Source organism: Haematobia irritans, chromosome 1 (assembly GCF_050003625.1).
Source record: "Haematobia irritans isolate KBUSLIRL chromosome 1, ASM5000362v1, whole genome shotgun sequence".
In the NCBI taxonomy this organism is placed as follows: domain Eukaryota; kingdom Metazoa; phylum Arthropoda; class Insecta; order Diptera; family Muscidae; genus Haematobia; species Haematobia irritans.
This window is the reverse complement of record NC_134397.1, coordinates 199,396,853-199,418,668: the sequence shown is the minus strand read 5'-3', so window position 1 is coordinate 199,418,668 and position 21,816 is coordinate 199,396,853. Positions and strand designations below refer to the sequence as shown.

At 33.5% G+C, this 21,816-nt stretch overlaps 2 protein-coding genes across 2 annotated transcripts; one reads left to right on the top strand and one right to left on the bottom strand.

Annotated features, from left to right (window-relative positions):
• Positions 1-421: 421 nt before the first annotated feature.
• On the bottom strand, positions 422-6,102 carry LOC142234385 (uncharacterized). The gene is made up of 3 exons (XM_075305516.1): positions 5,403-6,102; positions 4,345-4,469; positions 422-511 (listed from the first exon to the last, which is right to left on the bottom strand). The coding sequence occupies exons 1-3, from the start codon at positions 6,100-6,102 to the stop codon at positions 422-424; spliced, it is 915 nt and encodes a 304-aa protein (XP_075161631.1).
• On the top strand, positions 6,101-8,203 carry LOC142234376 (uncharacterized). Its single transcript, XM_075305505.1, has 5 exons — positions 6,101-6,228; positions 6,418-7,516; positions 7,623-7,910; positions 8,031-8,092; positions 8,146-8,203. The coding sequence occupies exons 1-5, from the start codon at positions 6,101-6,103 to the stop codon at positions 8,201-8,203; spliced, it is 1,635 nt and encodes a 544-aa protein (XP_075161620.1).
• The last annotated feature ends 13,613 nt before the right edge of the window (positions 8,204-21,816 follow it).

Genomic DNA, 21,816 nt, shown 5'->3' with positions numbered 1-21,816 from the left:
TTTTTCCCTTCAGAAAACAGTATTTTATCAAAACACGAAATTCCTTTTGTCCACTTTTTTCACAATAACAAAAGTTGCTTCACAAAAGACGCTCTATCTCACATACTAATTGACTTACAGACGTCAAATTTTGACACGAATCATTTGAAGGTTGGTACTATATAAAAATAATATGCATACTAGCGACGCCATCTATGTGTCAGACCGGGGACTTATCAGCCAACTTGTTATTCTCAGGATTCACTTTAGGTAGCCTTCATCATTTGAAAATGTGTTTTAATCGTATTGGTCGCTACATATATCACTAGGATTATTATGATCATGTCACATCTCGCTCAACGGTTGTACACTCGATAACTTCGTGAAGCTTAGAACTATGATGTTGTTTTACAAAGTACTTAAATTTAGGACACTGCCAAATCTAGCAGAAAGATTCCAGTTTGGAGGTTCGAGTAAAACGCATGCGCTGATAATGCCCCGTTTTCAAACTTTGGTGATGCAGCGATCGTTCCTAATTCGAGTCACGCGGTTGTGGAATACCTTACGAAAATAGAAATTTTAATTCGTCATGTTTTTCATATTTTAATAAAATTTTATACATCACCTTTATACCAAGAAGTAATAGAAATGTATTATAATGTTGCCATATAAACGTTCATATATCAAACCTTATCCCTAACAAAAAGGCATGGTAATTTGCTATATATTTTTCTTATATGAGACGTGCTTGTATCCGTTATCACGGAGTCCAGTCACGGAGATTTCTAGCGATTTAAAGCTGTCTCTTAACACTTTGCATTGGTAGTGTTACCAAACAATTATGTTAGTTACATTCGCATTGCATAGTTGTTCAATATGAAATAATTCGCGCCTAAAGGTATGCAATAATTTTGTTCATATTCGCAATAGCAAATACCTTTATAATCAGCGTTGCCAATTTAGCTATTTTCCCGCTAGATTTGGTGTTTTTTGAAAAACGCATTTAGCTTTTAGCTTTTTATACCCTCCACCATAGCATGGGGGATATATTAACCCTGTCATTCCGTTTGTAACACATCGAAATATTGCTCTAAGACCCCATAAAGTATATATATTCTAGGTCGTGGTGAAATTCTGAGTCGATCTAAGCATGTCCGTCCATCCGTCTGTTGAAACTTGGCACAAGTAGTTGTTATTGATGTAGGTCGGATTGCAATTGGGCCATATCGCCCCACTTTTACGTATATATAAACGGACCCTCAGAATTGGCTGAAATTTGGTACATGGTGTTGGTATATGGTCTCTAACAAGCATGCAAAAATTGGTCCTCATCGGTCCACTTTTACGTATAGCCCCCATATAAACGGACCCTCAGATTTGGCTTGCGGAGCCTCTAAGAAAAGCATATTTCAACCGATCCGGCTGAAATGTGGTACATGGTATTAGTATATGGTCTCTAACAACCATGAAAAATTGGTCCATATCGGTCCAATTTTATATATAGCCCCCAAATAAACCGATCCCCAGATTTGGCTTGCGGAGCCTCAAAGAGAAGCAAATTTCATCCGATCTGGTTGAAATTTGGTACATGGTGTTTACATATGGTCTCTAACAACCATGCTAAAATTGGTCCACATCGGCCCATAATTATATATAGCCCCCATATAAACCGATCCCCATATTTGGCTTGGGGAGCCTCAAAGAGAAGCAAAATTCATCCGATCCGGTTGAAATTTCGAACATGGTGTTAGTAAAGGGTGATTTGTTAAGAGCTTGATAACTTTTTTTAAAAAAAAAACGCATAAAATTTGCAAAATCTCATCGGTTCTTTATTTGAAACGTTAGATTGGTCCATGACATTTACTTTTTGAAGATAATTTCATTTAAATGTTGACCGCGGCTGCGTCTTAGGTGGTCCATTCGGAAAGTCCAATTTTGGGCAACTTTTTCGAGCATTTCGGCCGGAATAGCCCGAATTTCTTCGGAAATGTTGTCTTCCAAAGCTGGAATAGTTGCTGGCTTATTTCTGTAGACTTTAGACTTGACGTAGCCCCACAAAAAATAGTCTAAAGGCGTCAAATCGCATGATCTTGGTGGCCAACTTACCGGTCCATTTCTTGAGATGAATTGTTCTCCGAAGTTTTCCCTCAAAATGGCCATAGAATCGCGAGCTGTGTGGCATGTAGCGCCATCTTGTTGAAACCACATGTCAACCAAGTTCAGTTCTTCCATTTTTGGCAACAAAAAGTTTGTTAGCATCGAACGATAGCGATCGCCATTCACCGTAACGTTGCGTCCAACAGCATCTTTGAAAAATACGGTCCAATGATTCCACCAGCGTACAAACCACACCAAACAGTGCATTTTTCGGGATGCATGGGCAGTTCTTGAACGGCTTCTGGTTGCTCTTCACTCCAAATGCGGCAATTTTGCTTATTTACGTAGCCATTCAACCAGAAATGAGCCTCATCGCTGAACAAAATTTGTCGATAAAAAAGCGGATTTTCTGCCACTGATTTTGGTAATAAAATTCAATGATTTGCAAGCGTTGCTCGTTAGTAAGTCTATTCATGATGAAATGTCAAAGCATACTGAGCATCTTTCTCTTTGACACCATGTCTGAAATCCCACGTGATCTGTCAAATACTAATGCATGAAAATCCTAACCTCAAAAGAATCACCCTTTATATGGTCTCTAACAACCATGCAAAAATTGGTTCACATCGGTCCATAATTATATATAGCCCCCATATAAATCGATCACCAGATTTGACCTCCGGAGCCTCTTGAAAGACCAAAATTCATCTGATTCAGTTGAAATTTGGTACGTGGTGTTAATGTATGGCCTCAAACTCCCATGCAAAAATTGGTCGGTATCGGTCCACAATTATATATAGGCCCCATATAAACCGATCCCCAGATTTGACCTCCAGAGCCCCTTGGAAGAGCAAAATTCTTCCCATTCGGTTGAAATTTGGTACGTGATGTTAGTATATGGTATCCAACAACCATACAGGAATTGGTTCCTATCAGCCCATAATTATATATAGCTCCCATATAAACCGATCCCCAGATTTGACCTCCGATGCCTTTGGAGAAGCAAAATTCATCCGATTTGCTTGAAATTTGGTACGTGGTGATCGTATATGATATTTAACAACCATGCCAAAAGTGGTCCATATCAGTCCATAATCATATAGAGCCCCATATAAACCGATCCCGAGATTTGGTTTTGGATCCTCTTGGAGGAGCAAATTTCATCCGAGTGAGTTGAAGTTTGGTATATTGTGGTAGTATATGGTCGTTAACAACCATGCCTAACTAGGTCCATATCGGTCTATAGTTATATATATCCCTCAGATAAATCGATTTCCAATCACACAAAAATTGGTCTATATCAAGTTCATAATTGTATATAGCCCCCATATAAGCGACCCCCATATTTCAATTCTGGCTCTTAAGTCCTATATATACATAACTATACATAACTTTTTTGTCTAATATATACCACGTATGGACTAACTCACAATTTAGAAAACGATGTTAAGAAGTTTTAATATACCACAACCCAAGTAATTCGATTGTGGATGACAGTCTTTCGTAGAAGTTTCTACGCAATCCATGGTGGAGGGTACATAAGATTCGGCCTGGCCTAACTTACGGCCGTATATACTTGTTTGTACACTAACGTCATCCTTCGTCATTTTGACTACGGCTTATTTCAAGACGCTATAATTTGCATCGTGAGCAAAAATTGGGATCAAAATTGAATTTATTTCCTTATTCAATTTGTTTTTAATTTGTATAAGAAAAAAATTTATAAAATGGTTGTATTGGAATAACTTAAATTTACCATTTCCTAATCGACCAAAATGCCTTTTAAATCGAAAATGAAATTACGTGTCGTTATTTTGACGAAGGATGACTGTCCAGGGTTTAAAAAGAATATTTCATTGGGCTGTGGATAATTTCGAAAAAAAAACAATAATAAACTTTACTTACTACTAAAATTTTTCCAATAAAGATTAGTTAAATTTAGCGTTAGTTTAAAAACGGATTTTTTTCTGTGCACAAAATCTATAGACTTAAAATTTAAGTCGGCTAATTCCCTGGGGTGGAACACAATTTAAGGAACAAAATATGGGAAATATTTAAATCTAAAACAAATTTATTTTTTGTCGGACGATAGATATGTAGTACAGGAAATTTTGAGCAATTTTTACAATTTTTTGGCTATTTTTGCCCAAATCGGACAAAAAGTATATATCAGAAGTATATCTAAGTCTGAACTGATTTCAACAAAGTTTGGCATGCATAGTAAGAATGTTTATTTACTCCATATGTAGAAAAGGGGGGGGGCCTTACTCTGGACGAGGGCGAGTGAAATATGTGGTGACCAATGATGACCAAATATGAGTAGTTGTCCAAATGATGGTGACGAACCAAAAAGGGGGAGCAACAATTGTTATTGCAAATACCGCATGTAATTTCTCATAAGAGAATGATGATGGTACAATGTGGGGAAATATATAAAGCGGAAATTATACAAGAAATAAAACCAGTCAAAATTCGGTTTGGGAAGAGTAATTAATTTTATTTGATGCTCACCGCTGGAGGTTATTTCACAAAGTGACTATATAATTTCATATTTCATTTCAATTTCAGATTTGTTTCTTTCTAAAGATACAAATGTAGCTGGAAAAATTCCAGGTTTTAATATCGATAAAGTATAAAAATTAATCAAGCATATTCGTTATCGTTACTATTAAATTCACAATAGTTAATAAAATTACGTTAATATTTAAATTCTCTAAACATTATTAATATTTCAACAAAAAAAAGTATATTTGTCTAAATGCAATTTAGACATGGCGCCGGCCTTGCACTTGTGCAATGTTTTTGGTCGTAACACATAAGACTGCAGCGATGGAATGCAATGCCTCCGCAAGAATGTTTTGATTTGGAACAATCGACTCGCTAGATTTCCTTGGCTTATTTCGTTGCCGGTTGTCATTCGTCTTCTTATTTCGTCGAATTCTAGCACTTAGGGGTGGCTGAACTCTCGGATGTTGTGGATGTAGGAGTGTATGATGAAATCTTTTGCATTTCATACATGTCGTTGTTGATGTACACTCCGTTGAGCTATGGCTTCTTGCAAGACAATTTCTGCAATAGCGATGTCTTTCTACGACCCTTTCCCTTTCTTGGATAGACATCCGTAGAAACTGGTTACAAAATCGAATTGAGTGATATCTCTGGCAAATTTTGCATTTGTATATATTAGAATTTCTCCTATTTCGATTGGAAGCACTGCAAGTAGTAAATATTATCAAAATTTTAGTGGAGTGTTTGATTTTTAACTAGTGAAACTTTGTTGGTTGTATTTTCTTGTAACATAAACGATTAAAGGTGGTTAGTACTACCATCGTTATGGTAGGGTAATACACACAACTTAACTATGGGACGAGTTATCGTTCCCGTCGAAAGCCGAATTTCTGCCACTCTTACGTTGTTATCAGAACCCATGAATGTTTTTTGTACTCTGCCTAGACGCCACTCGTTCGGGGGCAACAAATCATCCATGACTACGACCAGATCATCATTTTTTATGTTGGGTGTGGTAGTTTTCCACTTGTATCTTTTTTGGAGAGATTTTAGATAATCTTCCTTCCATCGCAAAGAGAACTGGTGATGCATAGCCTTGAGTTTCTCCCATCTGTTAATGAGTGATAAATTTTGGGAAATAGGCTCAGGGAGAGATACTAATGGAGCTCCTTTCAAGAAATGGCCAGGTGTCAACGCGTTAATGTCAGAGGGATCTTCCGACAATGCAGAGATAGGCCGAGAGTTTAATAAGCCTTCAATACGAGCAAGTAAAGTTGCCATTTGTTCAAATGTAAACTTATGGGCGCCTGCGATTCGTCTAAAATGAAATTTGAAGCTTTTTACTGCAGCTTCCCACAGACCGCCCATGTGTGGGGCGTGAGGAGGTATAAAACACCATTCAAAGCCATGAGACACATATTTTTGTGAAATATCATTTGATATACACTTATGAAATCGTGCAAATTCTCTAGATAATGTTCTGCTTGTACCCAGAAAATTTCGCCCATTATCCGACATGACTTTATGGGGGAGGCCCCGCCTCCCAACAAATCGGGCAAATGCAGCCTCAAACGCGGCAGATGATAAGTCAGAACATAATTCGAGATGGGTTGCTTTTGTCGAAAAGCATACAAATACGCAAACGTAGGCTTTCAGTGTTGGTGCCTTTCGTAAAAATGAGCTCTTTATCTCAAAGGGACCCGCGAAATCAATGCCAGTGACATGAAATGGGGGTGTGATAGCGCATCTTTCGGGAGGTTACACAATAGATGGCACTCGAGAAGCCCAGAGCCAACTCATTTCGTGTTTACAATCTGCTGGATTTATATTAAGGAAAATTACGGCTAATGATCCCCAGCTGCTAACCCATCTTCCATCTGAATATTTGTATGATTCAGATTTTCTCAAGTTCAGCGAAACAAGCACTACGAAAACTTTAGGCATTAAATGGAATGCCATCTCAGATACGTTTTCCTATGCATTTTCCTTTGAAATTTCACCATCGAAGGTGACCAAACGTTCAATTCTCTCTGCTGTGGCTCAACTTTTCGACCCAGCTGGGTGGAGTACTCCGGTCATAATACAGGCAAAGATTTTAATGCAACAGTTATGGTTGGAAGGTTTGCAATGGGACGAGGAAGGAGGTTCGGATACTTTGGAGAAGTGGAACTCCATTATTGCTCACCTTCCACTAATAGAAGACATCTCAATACCGCGTTGGATACAAAACATGCCGTCTGATACTATACAGATACATGGATTCTCCGACTCCTCGAAACTGGCTTATTGTGCATGTGTGTATATAAGATGCCAAACATCAGAATATGTTGTGCTATCGAATTTATTAGTGGCGAAAAGTAAAGTGGCACCTATAAAACCGGTTTGTTTGCCGCGTTTGGAATTGAATGGCGCCGTTTTATTAGCGAAACTCGTACGTTATGTTATCTCTTCTCTTAGTATTCCACACAAAGATATAATACTCTGGACGGACTCATCAATAGTGTTAGGTTGGTTATCAAAACCACCGTGGACATGGGAGACATACATAGCGAACCGTACTGCAATGATCCACGACCTTCTTCCAAACTCCACATGGCGACATATAGCCACTCATGACAACCCCGCCGACCTTGGTACACGTGGGTGTAGACCACAAGATTTGAAAAATAGTCAACTGTGGTGGCATGGTCCATCCTGGCTTACTAATCCCATATCATCTTGGCCCAAAAAAAATCCATTGGAAACTCCTGTATTGGGCAAGAGGGTACAATCTTTGCACACACTTTCTCCCGACCCCGATATTTTGGAAAGATTCTCATCTTTTAACAGGGCCCTTCGGGTCCTTTCATATGTTTTCCGTTTTTTACATAATTCCCACAAGAATTTTCAATCTCCCGTTAAAAGTAAATCACTTAATTTATCTCAAGCGGAGGTGAACTTTGTCAAAATCCGTCTCATAGCACTTTCGCAAGGCATTACAAAGGCATTACAAAGATGAAATTAAGCTAATTAGAAAAAACCAGCCTATCCCTAACAAGAGCAGCCTATGTCCACTAAATCCTTTTATGGACTCAAACGGTATATTAAGAGTAAATGGGCGTTTGGCAAACTCTTTTCTGCCCTATCGAGAAAGATATCCTATAATTTTGCCCGGAAATTCATTATATTCTCATTTATATCTCTCCGAATTACATAAATTTCTGGGACACGGTGAAATAAGTATCATGACTAGAATGGTTCAAACGGAATACCACATTTCCTGGTTGAAATCTCGAATCAAGAATGTAATTTTTATGTGCAAAATATGTACCATACACAAGCATAAGGCAAGTTTCCAAATTATGGCTCCCCTGCACCAAAAAATTGATTTTCCACCTTTCCTTCCGGTTAAATACACTTAATTCTCTTTTTTCCTTTTTCCTTACAAATTTTATGAGCTATTGTAGGTCACATTAACTCTAATTCTATACCAACCGACTATCATGTGTCATACACTCACCGATTCCGAGTAAGAACTAATCATGCAAATGAATGTAATCCATAATTTACCTCATTTCTTAGCTGTGGTGAATATGATCTTCAATTGCTGGTTCTGCTCTCTTTTCGAAGGACCATGTAGAAAAGGGGGGGGGGGCCTTACTCTGGACGAGGGCGAGTGAAATATGTGGTGACCAATGATGACCAAATATGAGTAGTTGTCCAAATGATGGTGACGAACCAAAAAGGGGGAGCAACAATTGTTATTGCAAATACCGCATGTAATTTCTCATAAGAGAATGATGATGGTACAATGTGGGGAAATATATAAAGCGGAAATTATACAAGAAATAAAACCAGTCAAAATTCGGTTTGGGAAGAGTAATTAATTTTATTTGATGCTCACCGCTGGAGGTTATTTCACAAAGTGACTATATAATTTCATATTTCATTTCAATTTCAGATTTGTTTCTTTCTAAAGATACAAATGTAGCTGGAAAAATTCCAGGTTTTAATATCGATAAAGTATAAAAATTAATCAAGCATATTCGTTATCGTTACTATTAAATTCACAATAGTTAATAAAATTACGTTAATATTTAAATTCTCTAAACATTATTAATATTTCAACAAAAAAAAGTATATTTGTCTAAATGCAATTTAGACACCATACATAAATTTCTATTATACACTGAAAAAAAAGCATACTCGGTTCCAAAGATTTTGTCTTTACTTTAAAAAATTTGGTATTGATTCCGAGCCAAAGAAGCGGAGAATACACTGAAAAAACAGTGAACCCTTTTCCATTGCAAAATGAACTAAACTGTAGTAATATTGACCATGATTTAGCCCTTAAGATTTTTTTCAACTTGTCTAGTTTATAATTCTCTTAAATTTTAGTTCATCTATAACATTGTATTTTAGTTCATTTTTACAACGCCATAAGATTTATATACCACTACCAAGTTAAAAAGTCAGTATTATTTTGTTTTACTTGCTTATTTTTTGGGAAACCCGATAATAAAAATTGGTTAACAGTCTCTTTAAAATGTCGACGACTAAACTATTTTTAAATCAATCATTCCACAGTACAGAGAAATTAAATAATTAAAGGAACAACAAACTGTTTTACTATTATGAAAATTTTCATACAATAAAATTAAACTTTCTTTAAGCAAAAGTACTTTATTATAAAAACTTATGATGAAAGTTCTTAATACAATGTTTTTTGTGAATAAAAATTATGAACACGTGGAACAGAGAGTAGTTCATTTGAACTCGCTGTTTGAACATTTTGACTTATCCTTGTTTTATTCATCGTAGGTAATTTTTTCACATATCTTGCTGGAAAAAAATGGAAGCAATGATGAAAATTGTTAAAAATTAACACCATGTAATGAAATATAATTTTTTAAATCTTTATTTTAGCTTACTTACCATATTTGGGGGCATTTTATCAAATGGTTTAAGGAATTCAACTTTTCTTTGGAAAACGTATCTCATAAAATTTGTACCTGAAACAATTAGAGAAATAATGAAGTATTCTATATAAACTCATAAAACTGTGTTGTTATCGATGTGAAGGATATAATAAAATAAATATTCTAGTTGAAAGAAAGCCAAAGTTTTAATATAGAACTTACCAATTCTCTATTAAATTGTACGCTGAGGGGAAATATAAAAAGTTGTCCAAATTTATTTGGGTTACTCTGAAATTAAATATTAAATAAAATTATTAAATAAGTTTTCAAAAAATTTAATGAAAAAAATAATAATATGCATAAAAAACCAAATATTCTTGATAACCCTAGACAGTCATCATTCGTCAAAATGACGACACGTAATTTCATTTTCGATTTAAAACTTTAGTCTATTGGGAAATGGTAAATTTAAGTTATACTAATTCGACCGTTTTATTAATTTTTGTTTTATACTACTTAAAACCAAATAGAATAAGAAAATAAACTCAAGTTTGCTTCACTTTTTCGCTCACGATGAAAATTATAGCGTCTTGAAATGAGCCGTAGTCAAAATGACGAATGATGACGTTAAATACAAAAAATAAGGATGACTGTCCAGGGCTAAAAGAAAGTTAAAGAATCCTTACCAATTCACTATTAAATTACAGGCAAAGGAGTACTAAAAATTTGTCCAAATTTTTAAGGGGTTATTCTGAAATTAAATATTTGTTTTTACATTAAAAATATCACATTGGTTTCCAAAAATTTTGATTAAAAAATACTAAAATAAGGTATTAAAAACCTGTAATTTTGATGATAAAAAGGTCACAAAAACGTAAATATTCTAGTTGAAATAAAGCCAATTTTTAAAAGAAAACTTACCAATTCTCTATTTTTTTAATTTGTCCGAATCCATCTGGAGTTGCTCTGAAATTAAATATTGTTTTTACAACAAAGACAAACATTAAACTGGTTTCCAAAAAATAATTAACAAATAATAATATACATAAAAAATATTCTTTTTAAAAGAAAGTCATGTTAAAAAAAATACTTACCAATTTATGAATAAACTATACGCTGAGATACAATAAAAAAATTTTCCAAATTCATCTGGAATTGAGTATTATTTTTTTACATAGAATACTAAAAATTTCAATACACTTTCAACATATTTTCCTAAATATTCGTAATAACTTTTTTCTAAACTACCGATAAAATATTAATAACTTTCATTTAAAAGGTTTAATAAACAAACACCAATATATGTCTCAAAAATCCAAAATATTCCATGCCTTTATATTCCCTTGTTGCATACCTACTTAAAAGATGCAACAGTCCACGCCAACGCCAAATATACAACTGAAGCATGCCAAACAAAACCAAGCAAAGCCAAAACATTCCTACAACAACAAAAACACATGTGCCTTTATTGAAAACAACACCTCATCCAGCCAAATAAACCATCCACACAATAAACACACACACACACAAACCACTAAATGAACAAAAATAAAAACAACCCACGCTCATGTATACACAACAAAACTCAAGTAACATCATCTTTACATTAATCACATTCCACTATGCCGATAAAAATCTCTGTACTATTCATTAGTTCGTCGCATCTACTGAAAATTTACTCTAAGAATAATATTCGTAAAGGCACACCAGTTTATGAACGATGAAACGTTTAACTTAAAATTTGCCAAATTTTCAAGAAATGTTATCTACCATTTTTGACGAAAATGTCTATAAATTTTATTACATGTGAACTAAAAATATTTCATTGGGTAATTTTTTACCAACAATTATTAACTATAAGAATTGTCAGTAAGAAATTGCTATCCACTTTCAAGTTCATTTTTCGTAAAAAAATATTTTCTCATACAAAAAAATCTTATAGTAAATTGCACTTATTATTTAGAAAGTACTTTACATTTCACAAGTAGTTTTATAGCATGACAAACGAATTTTTAACTACCAGTTAAGAAATTTTTTAAGGAAATTTCCATCGTATTTTGTAGGCCATGAACTAAACGATTGCTACTTAGAATTTGTAAAATTTCCTTCCGAGTAGTTAATTTTCGTTGAAGATACGAAAAATGAACTAAAATTCTGGAAAATTCTTGTAATAAATTATTGTAAAAATCTTCTTAAATTTACGAGACACTTTTTTTTCTGTGTACAAGTAAGGATACTTTTAAGACACAATTCTCTTTTAAATTTAGGTTTTGTGTACTTGCTTCTAGGAAGCAAATTTTAATTTTTCGCTTTCTCAGCTTTTTTCTTCATATGATATCAAAGTCCTTTAAAAACGAGTTAAAGGCAACTTTATTTTCCAAATTAGGACTAGACTTCCAGTAGAAATTATGCTATGTTTGAAGTAAAAAACTTCTTTAAAATAAAGTTTTGAAAAACATGTCCTATATTTGAACGATTTTTTGCTTTGTAGTCAAGATGCAAAAAGACAACAAATTTAAAGACAATTTGATTAAATTTAAAGAATTTTTCTGAATTATTAAAGTCAAGTTGACCTTAGCCTATTAATTTTTTCTTTCATGTTAAGATACCCATTTTTAAGTCAAATCACTTAAATATAAGGACAATACGACTTCATTGAATAGTTTATCGACTTTTGGACAAGGAAAATAACTCTATTGTAGAGAAATGCGTCTTCTATGCTAAGCAAAATTTGTATTCGTATTTTAAAGACATGAAATCTTTGACCTCACGACAATATTTTTTTCAGTGTATGTAGCCCCCAGATTTGACCTCCGGAGCCTCTTGGAGGAGCAAAATTCATCCAATCCGGTTCAAATTTGGAAAGTGGTGTTAGTATATGGCCGCTAACGACCATACCAAAATTGGTTCATATCGGTCTGTAGTTACATATAGCCAATCTCCAATCACACAAAAATTGGTCCATTTCGGATCATAATAATGGTTACCACTCGAACCAAAAATAATCTACCAAAATTTTATTTCTATAGAAAATTTTGCAAAAATTTTATTTCTATAGTAAATTTTGTCAAAATTTTATTTCTATAGAAAATTTTGTCAAAATTTTATTTCTATAGAACATTTTGTGAAAAATTTATTTCTATAGAAAATTTTGTCAAAATTTTATTTCTATAGAACATTTTGTCAAAAGTTTGTTTCTATAGTAAATTTTGTCAACATTTTATTTCTATAGAAAATTTTGTCAAAATTTCATTTCTATAGTAAATTTTGTAAAAATTTTATTTCTATAGAAAATTTTGTCAAAATTTTATTCCTATAGAAAATTTTGTCAACAATTTATTTCTATGGAAAATTTTTGAAAATTTTATTTCTATAGGAAACTTTGTCCAATTTATATTCTATAGGAAATTTTGCCAAAATTTTACTTCTATAGGATTTTTTTATAGAAAATTTTGTCAACAATTTATTTCTATACAAAATTTTGTCAAACTTTTATTTCTATAGAAAATTTTTTGAAATTTGTAAGAAGTACCTGTTGGCAAAATCTACCAAAATCAAGAATTGTACCAATCTACAAAACAGTAAAAAATTTACCATTTTTTGTAGAATTCTACCAACTGCACAAAAAAAATTCACGAAAGTTTTTCCAATCAAAGTCTTAATTGAGTTTAAGAAAAAAATTCAATCAAAAAATCAATTCAACATTTGTTTTTAATTGAAACAAAAATCAATCACAAAAGTTAATAGTATCAATTAATTTTTTAATTGGATCAATTAAGTTTGTAATTGACGTTCAATTAATTTTTTAATTGATACAATCATTTCTTCAATTAATTTTTTAATTGATACTATCATTTGTGTGATTGAAGACATTTCAGTTAAAAATTAATTAGATCAATTAATTTCGTGATAGAATGTGTGGCAACCGGCTCAGGGGCCAGCTCTAAACATTGCCTCATTCTTCGCGTTAATATATAAACTATCATGTAATACTATTTTCCCCAGTGTGGCGGAAAAAAATCACATTTCACAATTGTGGACGAATGTGGTATAGACAATATTCCCCTCAAAAATGTTGGATTCTGTCGTGAGACCAAAGATTTCATGTCTTTAAAATACGAATTCAAATTTTATTTAGCGTAGAAGACGCATTTCTCTAATATAAAGTTTTTTTCCTTATGCAAAAGTCGATAAACTTTTCAATGAAGTCGTGTTGTCCTTATAATTAAGTGATTTGATTTAAAACTGGGTATCATAACACGAAAGAAAAATTTTTTGCCCTAAGGTCAACTAAACTTTAATAATTCAGAAAACTTCTTTAAAATTAATGAAATTGTCTTTAAATTTGCATCTTGACTACAAAGCAAAAAATCGTTCTAAAATAGGACATTTTATCCAACACTTTATTTTAAAGATTTTTTACTTGAAACATAGCATATTTCTACTGGAAGTCCAGTCTGAATTTTGAAACTAAAGTTGTCGTTGGGAGCCACCGTGGTACAATGGTTAGCATGCCCGCCTTGCATACACAAGGTCGTGGGTTCGATTCCTGCTTCGAGCGAACGCCATAAAGTTTTTCAGCGGTGGATTATCCCACCTCAGTAATGCTGGTGACATTTCTGAGGGTTACAAAGCTTCTCTAAGTGGTTTCACTGCAATGTGGAACGCCGCTCGTACTTGGCTATAAAAAGGAGGTCCCTTCTCATTGAGCTTAACATGGAATCGGGCAGCACTCAGTGATAAGAGAAAAGTTCACCAATGTGGTATCACAATGGACTTAATAGTCTAAGTGAGCCTGATACATCGGGCTGCCACCTAACCTAACCCTAAAGTTGTCGTTAACTTGTTTTTAAAGGACTTGATAGCATATGAAGGAAAAAAGATGAAAAAGCAAAACATTAAAATTTGCTAGAATCAAGTTCAGAAAACCAAAATTTAAAAGAGAATTGTGTCTTAAAAGTATTCTTACTTGAATTCTCCGCTTCTTTGGCTCGGAATCAATACCAAAATTGTTAAAGTAAAGAAAATATCTTTGGAACCGGGCATGCTTTTTTTCAGTGTAGAGTAATTGTAATGAAAAAGTACACAATGGGTGGGGTGTTAATGACATTTTCACAAGCAGATCACTTCAACCAGTACGCTTCCCACAGATAAATGTAAAGATTTTACCTATGAAGACTACATCAGATTCTGAATTCATAAGAACCCTTTTTTGTTTGAGTTTTAGAGGAATCATAAACATCTCCTGTAAGTGTGCAAGAAAATTATGAAACAACGCCTTGATTTGAAATCTATAATCTGTGGATTATCATCCCAATTATTTAAATGACAACGAGAAGTAAAATCTGCAAATTTTGCATTCAGTTTCAACCAAATTACATGATCAGTGCGCCTTCTATACCCTCAATAAGTTAAATCGGTCTATATGAAGGCCTTACCAAATGGATCGATAAAACTTAATCATATACACTTTGTTATGGGTCTAAAATGCCAGTATATTTTCAATTTGTGGCAAATGGGATAAAAAACTACGGATTCTAGAAGCCCAAGAAGTAAATCTAGAGATCGCTCTATATGGGAGCTACATCGAAACGTTGTCCGATAATCACCATTTTCGGCACATCTCTTTATTTTCCTATAATACCTCTAGATTTCAAATTTCAGGCAAATTGTATAAAAACTAGGGATTCTAGAAGCCAAGAAATAAAATCTGGAGATCGGTCTATAAAGGGGCTGTATCAAAACATGGACCGATACTCACCATTTTCGGCACATCCCTTTATTTTCCTAGAATACCTCTAGATTTCCAATTTCAGGCAAATTGGGTAAAAACTACGGATTCTAGAAGCCCATGAAGTAAAATCGGGAGATCGGTCTATGTGGGGTCCATATCAAAACATCGACCGATAATCACCATTTTCGGCACATCTCTTTATTTTCCTAGAATACCTCTAGATTTCCAATTTCAGGCAAATCGGATAGAAAATACACTTTCTAGACGCCCAAGAAGCAAAATCGGTAGATCGGTCTATATGGGGGCTATATCAAAACATGGACCGGTACTCACCATTTTCGACACACGTTTTTATGGTCCTAGAATACCTCTAGATTTCAAATTTCAGGCAAATTGTATAAAAACTAGGGATTCTAGAAGCCAAGAAATAAAATCTGGAGATCGGTCTATAAAGGGGCTGTATCAAAACATGGACCGATACTCACCATTTTCGGCACATCCCTTTATTTTCCTAGAATACCTCTAGATTTCCAATTTCAGGCAAATTGGATAAAAACTACGGATTCTAGAAGCCCAAGAAATAAAATCGGGAGATCGGCCTATATGGGGGCTATATCAAAACATGGACCGATACTCACCATTTTCGGCACATCTCTTTATTTTCCCAGAATACCTCTAGATTTCCAATTTCAGGCAAATTGGGTATAAACTACAGATTCTAGAAGCCCAAGAAGTAAAATCGGGAGTCGGTCTATATGGGGGCTATATCGAACCATGGACCGGTACTCACCATTTTCGACACACGTTTTTATGGTCCTAGAATACCTCTAGATTTCAAATTTCAGACAAATTGGATAAAAACTACGGATTCTAGAAGCCCAAGAAATAAAATCTGGAGATCGGTCTATAAGGGGCTATATCAAAACATGGACCGATACTGGATAAAGACTAAAGTTTTTATAAGCCCAAGACCCCAAATCGGGAGGTCGGTTTATATGGGGACTATATCCAAACTTGGACCGATATAGCCCATATTCGAACTTGACCTGCCTGCAAACGAAAGACGAATCTGTGCCAAATTTCAGGACGATAGCGCTATTATTGAAGGCTGTAGCGTGATTACAACAGACAGACGGACATGCTTATATCGTCTTAGAATTTCTCCCTGATCAAGAATATATATATACTTTATATAGTCGGAAATCGATATTTCGATGTGTTACAAACGGAATGACAAACTTATTATACCCCCGTCACCATTCTATGGTGGTGGGTAAAAAAAGCACAAAAGTGTCAACTTTACCAACCCTGGTTTGTATTAATTCTATATGATATTTACTTGAACGATTTAGGAACTGCTCTCAGCTGCCGCTGAATCTTCAGGTTTCAAAACAAATTGAAAAATTGTAGAAGCGATTTAATGTAGAATAGCTTCATGATGGCGATCAGGTACAAGTAGCCATCAATGCTTGGAAAAACTTGTTAGCTAATTTTAAATTTTGGGTCATTTCCTGAAGTTTAAGCACACGAATACAATTAAATGTTACGATTTAATAAAACGGTCATCATCATTTAGCTTTACAAATGATTCATAATTTTTGTCTAGGTATGCAACTACAAAAAAATATAGCTCACTGCAAATCCAAAAAGGAAAATATCATCACCCACAAAAAATCAAAAGCTACTTCCAAATATTAACGATCATTAGATTTAGTGGGTCAACAAGTGGCTGGCAATTTTTGTTCAGACAATGGACATTTGAAACATGCGATCGTTCATTCATTCATTTATCTTTACTCTAAATTATATAATGTGCGAAAAACCACAAGAAAATCATAGAAAATTTTGAAAATGTTAAATAACGATTTTCGTAAAAACGTAATAGTTAGCCACCATACCATAAAACAAACATCAACACAACACAACTGGCAACAGCACCGATTACAATACGAGTGTGCACTGACCATGGCAATGGAACAACAAAACACTGCCACATGTTGTCGGTTACATGTACAATGTTAATGGGGATAGTACGATTACCACTTCAAAAGTTTATGAACAAAATGGAGATGATTTTTCAGAGTATCCATTAAAAAAAATCTTGTCGACCAATTAAAGAAGAACTCTAAAATTTTAATTGCGGGATTTTGTACAATCTTGATAGTTTCTTATTTGGGATTTTCTTTGATTAGAATTAATCGAAAATTTTTTTGATGTTTAGTGCAGTCTTTTGGTTTTTAAAATGTATTTTGCATCAGTGATGCGCATTCGAGACTGTTTTATTGTACGAAGTACACATAGTGTACCGTAGTACATGCACACAAAAAAATTTTTTTTTCCGATTCAATCACGAAATTAATTGATCCAATTAACTTTTTTTTTTAAACACAATTAAAATTTTAATTGGAAAATTTGTTGTGTAATTTTTTTCTGTGTGCAGTGATATAATGGCAAATTTATTAACCTATCATTACTTGTTATCCGCGTTACCGCTGACTCTTTTGGAAAAGAGCCAAATTTTAAAAATTAATGCATTAAAAATTCGTGAGAACATACACCGAAAAAAAGTGAACTGTTTTATAGGAAGAATGAACTATTTTATAGGAATAATGAACGCACGAAAATTGAACTAAATTTTACTCCACATTTTGAGATTTCCACACCCAGAGAAATGATTGCTTGGAATTCGATTACGACAACAGTTTGATAGTGTAGACCCACAATTTTTGATTGTGTGGGATAATTGTTAGTTATTTCTCTTGTTTGATATAATCAATATAACGGTGGTGTGACCAAAAGTTGGTACACACGACCAAATATTGGTCGTTATATATACATTGAAGTAACTAACCATTTCAATTTATTCCACCCTGTTGTGATAACTGATATTTGTTTTGCCAATATGTCACCAAACCCAACTGAAAGTCCGCCTAGCCAATAAGTTGGTTGACTTAACAAATTTTATAGTTATAAAGGAATTTTTTGCTATGGATTACATAAATATGACAACAAATAAGTTGTTGCTTGATTTCATTAATTATAAACTCTAATTTCTCAAAATTTCAATACAATTCAATTTTTTCATGTCCAGTACCCAATATTGGAGAAAATTCTGGCCATAAAGACTTGCTGTGAATTAGGTATATATTCTTTTTAATTCGGTAGCTGCATTCTTAAGAGGTGAGTAACATATTCATCAAATGAAATTAATACCACTCACTCACTTACGTTCTTCCCTACTAGAGATATTTTAACAAATATGACGATTTCCGAGGATGTGAATGGTAAATATATAGATTGACTACCTCGCCATCGAACTTAAAATCGATCAGAACTGAGGAAAGATTCTGGTGCAAAGACATAACAACATTTCAAGGTCCATGCGTGAGTCACGATCGGGTAATTGTGAGTGGAGAATCAGCAGCATCTGCATCATTTCCATTCAGTTTTTATTCTCTGTTGAGGTTTTGGGTACATTGGGGTACTGCCACTCAAATCGAATGACACACTCAGAAAATTTAACGTCGTAACTACAAGTAAATTCCATAATATTGAGTAGTTCAAAATTTTACCCACAGTTAGTTAAATTTAACTATTGATGAGCAAAATGAACTCAGTGGAAGTAAATTGAACTTACGGCCATTACCAGCAAAATGGTTAAGAACTCCCAATGAGTTCGTAAATGGACTGAAGCAAATATTTTCTCGATCGCACGAAGAAGTTTCTCAGCGTTACTGAACTTTTACTGTGCAATACTACGAAGTCTAGTTGGACACGAAATTTCCATTTTTAGTATAAATAAACTAACGATGAATGTCAATTCTAACTACCGTTGAGTGAATCTACTTCTAGACAATAGTTCGTCTCCGAAACATGTGCTCGTGTGGTGTTTGTAAAAATAGACACCCTTGACTGCATGTGTTAATGAATACATGCAGCCAAGCAAGAAAAGAATAAACAAATTCTCATTTGGTTGTTGATGAGTGTAAGATCTAAGTGGCCCAGTGGATAGTGTGTTTAGTTAGAAAACTGATGGTACGCGGTTCGATCCTCCGTCCGGACAAAAGGTAACATTTTATAAAATGCTACAAATAAAATCTAATAAATGATTCTAAAGGATTTGTACTACAGAAGAATAAGTGATTTGTACTAAATATAATATGACATGTAGAAATTGGGATCCTCCCCCTTGGTTTCCTTGCTCTAAGTCACCAGGTGGTCTAGGAAATCTGGAACATTATTTTTTTCGTTTTCAAAAAATTTATTATTTAGTTAATTTTTACTTCTGAACAGTTAAATTTGAACTTGACAAAAGTTAAAACAAATTACTAACCTATAGGAAAATGTTGAACTTACTATGGGTACATGCTTCTTTAGCGGCATACGAAGTTCAATATTAACACTGGTTAGTTAAAAATAACTCGCCAATGGGTTCACTCTTCTCTGAGTGCATATATAATCATGTAAGGCGTGTACTATTAGACAAACTTTGCCAACAGAATACGATCAAAGGTACATTTTTTACCGTTAACTCAATTTTTTTTTTTTTTATATTATTATTTCTTCCAGATATTTAAAAAAAAGATATTTTGACCTCCTTGGACCTGAAAATTGTGTAGATTTCGCAACTCTTGCTATTTCATGGAGTTTTTTTTTGCAGTTCATAAAAGGTTCTAAAGATGACGATGTTTTATTAGGTCAATAGTCAATAAAAATATTAATGTGTATTAAAATTAAATACAGACTAAAATTAATTCACCAAATGGTTTCTTTAATTTCTCAAGCATTGGTTGTCCGAAAATAATAAATAGTTGTTTCAACAAACGAATAAAATCTTATTGGTTGGGATTACCAATTACCCCCATTTTCAGGAAGCTCCGTTAGTGCTACGTTAGCTAACGAACTTTTAAACCGTACTATGGACATGTCTGTCATCTTGTCTATATATTTCATATGCCAGTTAGGAACTTACTGCTAAAAATTTTTCAGTTAAAGTTAACCGGAGAGAAGATATTTCGATTTTATTTTCTGCTAACTGAGAGTTACAGTCTAACGGAGATACATGAAAATGGCCGTTAGACTTATAATGTGCCCAAATTTTAGTTATCCAAACAATTTGATATACTGTTGTGCAAGACAACAGTTGGTTGCTTTGACAAATTTTGTTAGTTATATTCTGGTAGTAAATGGGACCGAATAATTTGGTTGGCAAAAGAATTGGTTGGCACACTCAACCAAAAGTGAACTCTCTATTTCACTAAAGCCAATTTAACTTTAAAATAAAGTTCATAGAAATATTATGTTTGGAGAAAGTTTCCTTTACTCTAATAATTGTTTGTGTACGTTAGTTAAATTAACTAAAAGACAGGAAAAAAAATATACTCAAATGAAACATAAAGATTAACTAAATTTTACCTTCCACAAAATAGTTCAGAATTTCTTTAAAAAATGCGTCCATCACGAACTTCGTATGTCACCAAAGACATTCTTGCAATTTTGAACTCCAAGTTTTTTCTTCAAACTACAAAATTTGCTTTAACAAGTGGAAAAACTTAGTTATGTCTAATAAATTTTCTTGTATTTGTCGAAAAATATTTACTTATTTTTATGACATCGGTGTGATGCCAACGTTTGTAATACTGTTTAGTTAAAATTTTCTACAAATATTCAAAATTTTCCAAAATTAACCGAAAGTTTTCTTCCTGGTGGGTTCACTGTTTTTTTCAGTGCACAACAAATTTGTTTTCTGTGTGCACAAAGCGTTGTTAAAACCAGGAAATTTTAATGCCCTGTTGTACTTTTGAACTACAGTTGACGAAATTACATCATCTCATAGAAGAAAAAATTAACTAAAAGTAAAGAAGAAAATCATTGGCGCCAAATCATCACCATTTTAACCATACAGTAGTTCATTCTTACTATTCTTGGGAATCGTACGAAAATTTTCATTTGTTTTAGTTCATATTGAACTTATGTGTACGGTCATTGAATTTTATACTTACGTTTAGTTCATAAAATTTTTGAGACATACTTAAAAAAAGTAAGATTTCATTAAGCTGTGGAAAATTTCGATAAAAATAATAAAATTTAACTACAAGCAAATAATTTTTTCTCCAATGAAAATAAGTTAAATTTAGCGTTAGTTTAACTACGGAAATTTTTTTCTGTGTAAGAGTACATTCTGCAAAGAAAATCTGAAATAAGTTACGTTCACAAGATTTAAATTCTGTTTTCTTCATCGTTGAAAAAAATGTTTAATAACATCACTAAGTTTCAAAATTTTATGTTCTGGGTCGTCAAGAAAGATTTCGGCGTTAGAAAGATTTCGTTGTAGTTTTTCGACGTCGTCTGGTACACCGAAAAAAAGTGAACTGTTTTATAGGAAGAATGAACTACCACGAAAATTGAAATAAATTTTACTCCACATTTTCAGATTTCCACAAAGCGTTGTTAAAACCAGGAAAATTTAATGCCCTGTTGTACATTTTAACTGCAGTTCACGCAATTACATCCTCTCATAGAAGAAAAAATGAACTAAAAGTAAAGAAGAAAATCATTAGCGCCAAATCATCATCATTTTAACCATACAATAGGTCTTTC

Bases quoted from the DNA above. Each gene is read 5' to 3' on its own strand.
- LOC142234376 (XM_075305505.1), top strand. From the start codon at position 6,101: ATGACTTTATGGGGGAGGCCCCGCCTCCCAACAAATCGGGCAAATGCA. The intron at 6,229-6,417 runs GTAGGCTTTCAG...ATTTATATTAAG, and splicing joins AAGCATACAAATACGCAAAC to GAAAATTACGGCTAATGATC. The intron at 7,517-7,622 runs GTGAACTTTGTC...ATCCCTAACAAG, and splicing joins TTAATTTATCTCAAGCGGAG to AGCAGCCTATGTCCACTAAA.
- LOC142234385 (XM_075305516.1), bottom strand. From the start codon at position 6,102: ATGTCGGATAATGGGCGAAATTTTCTGGGTACAAGCAGAACATTATCT. The intron at 4,470-5,402 runs GTAGTACTAACC...TTCTCTTATGAG, and splicing joins ATTACCCTACCATAACGATG to AAATTACATGCGGTATTTGC. The intron at 512-4,344 runs GTAAGGCCCCCC...GACTCGAATTAG, and splicing joins TTCACTCGCCCTCGTCCAGA to GAACGATCGCTGCATCACCA.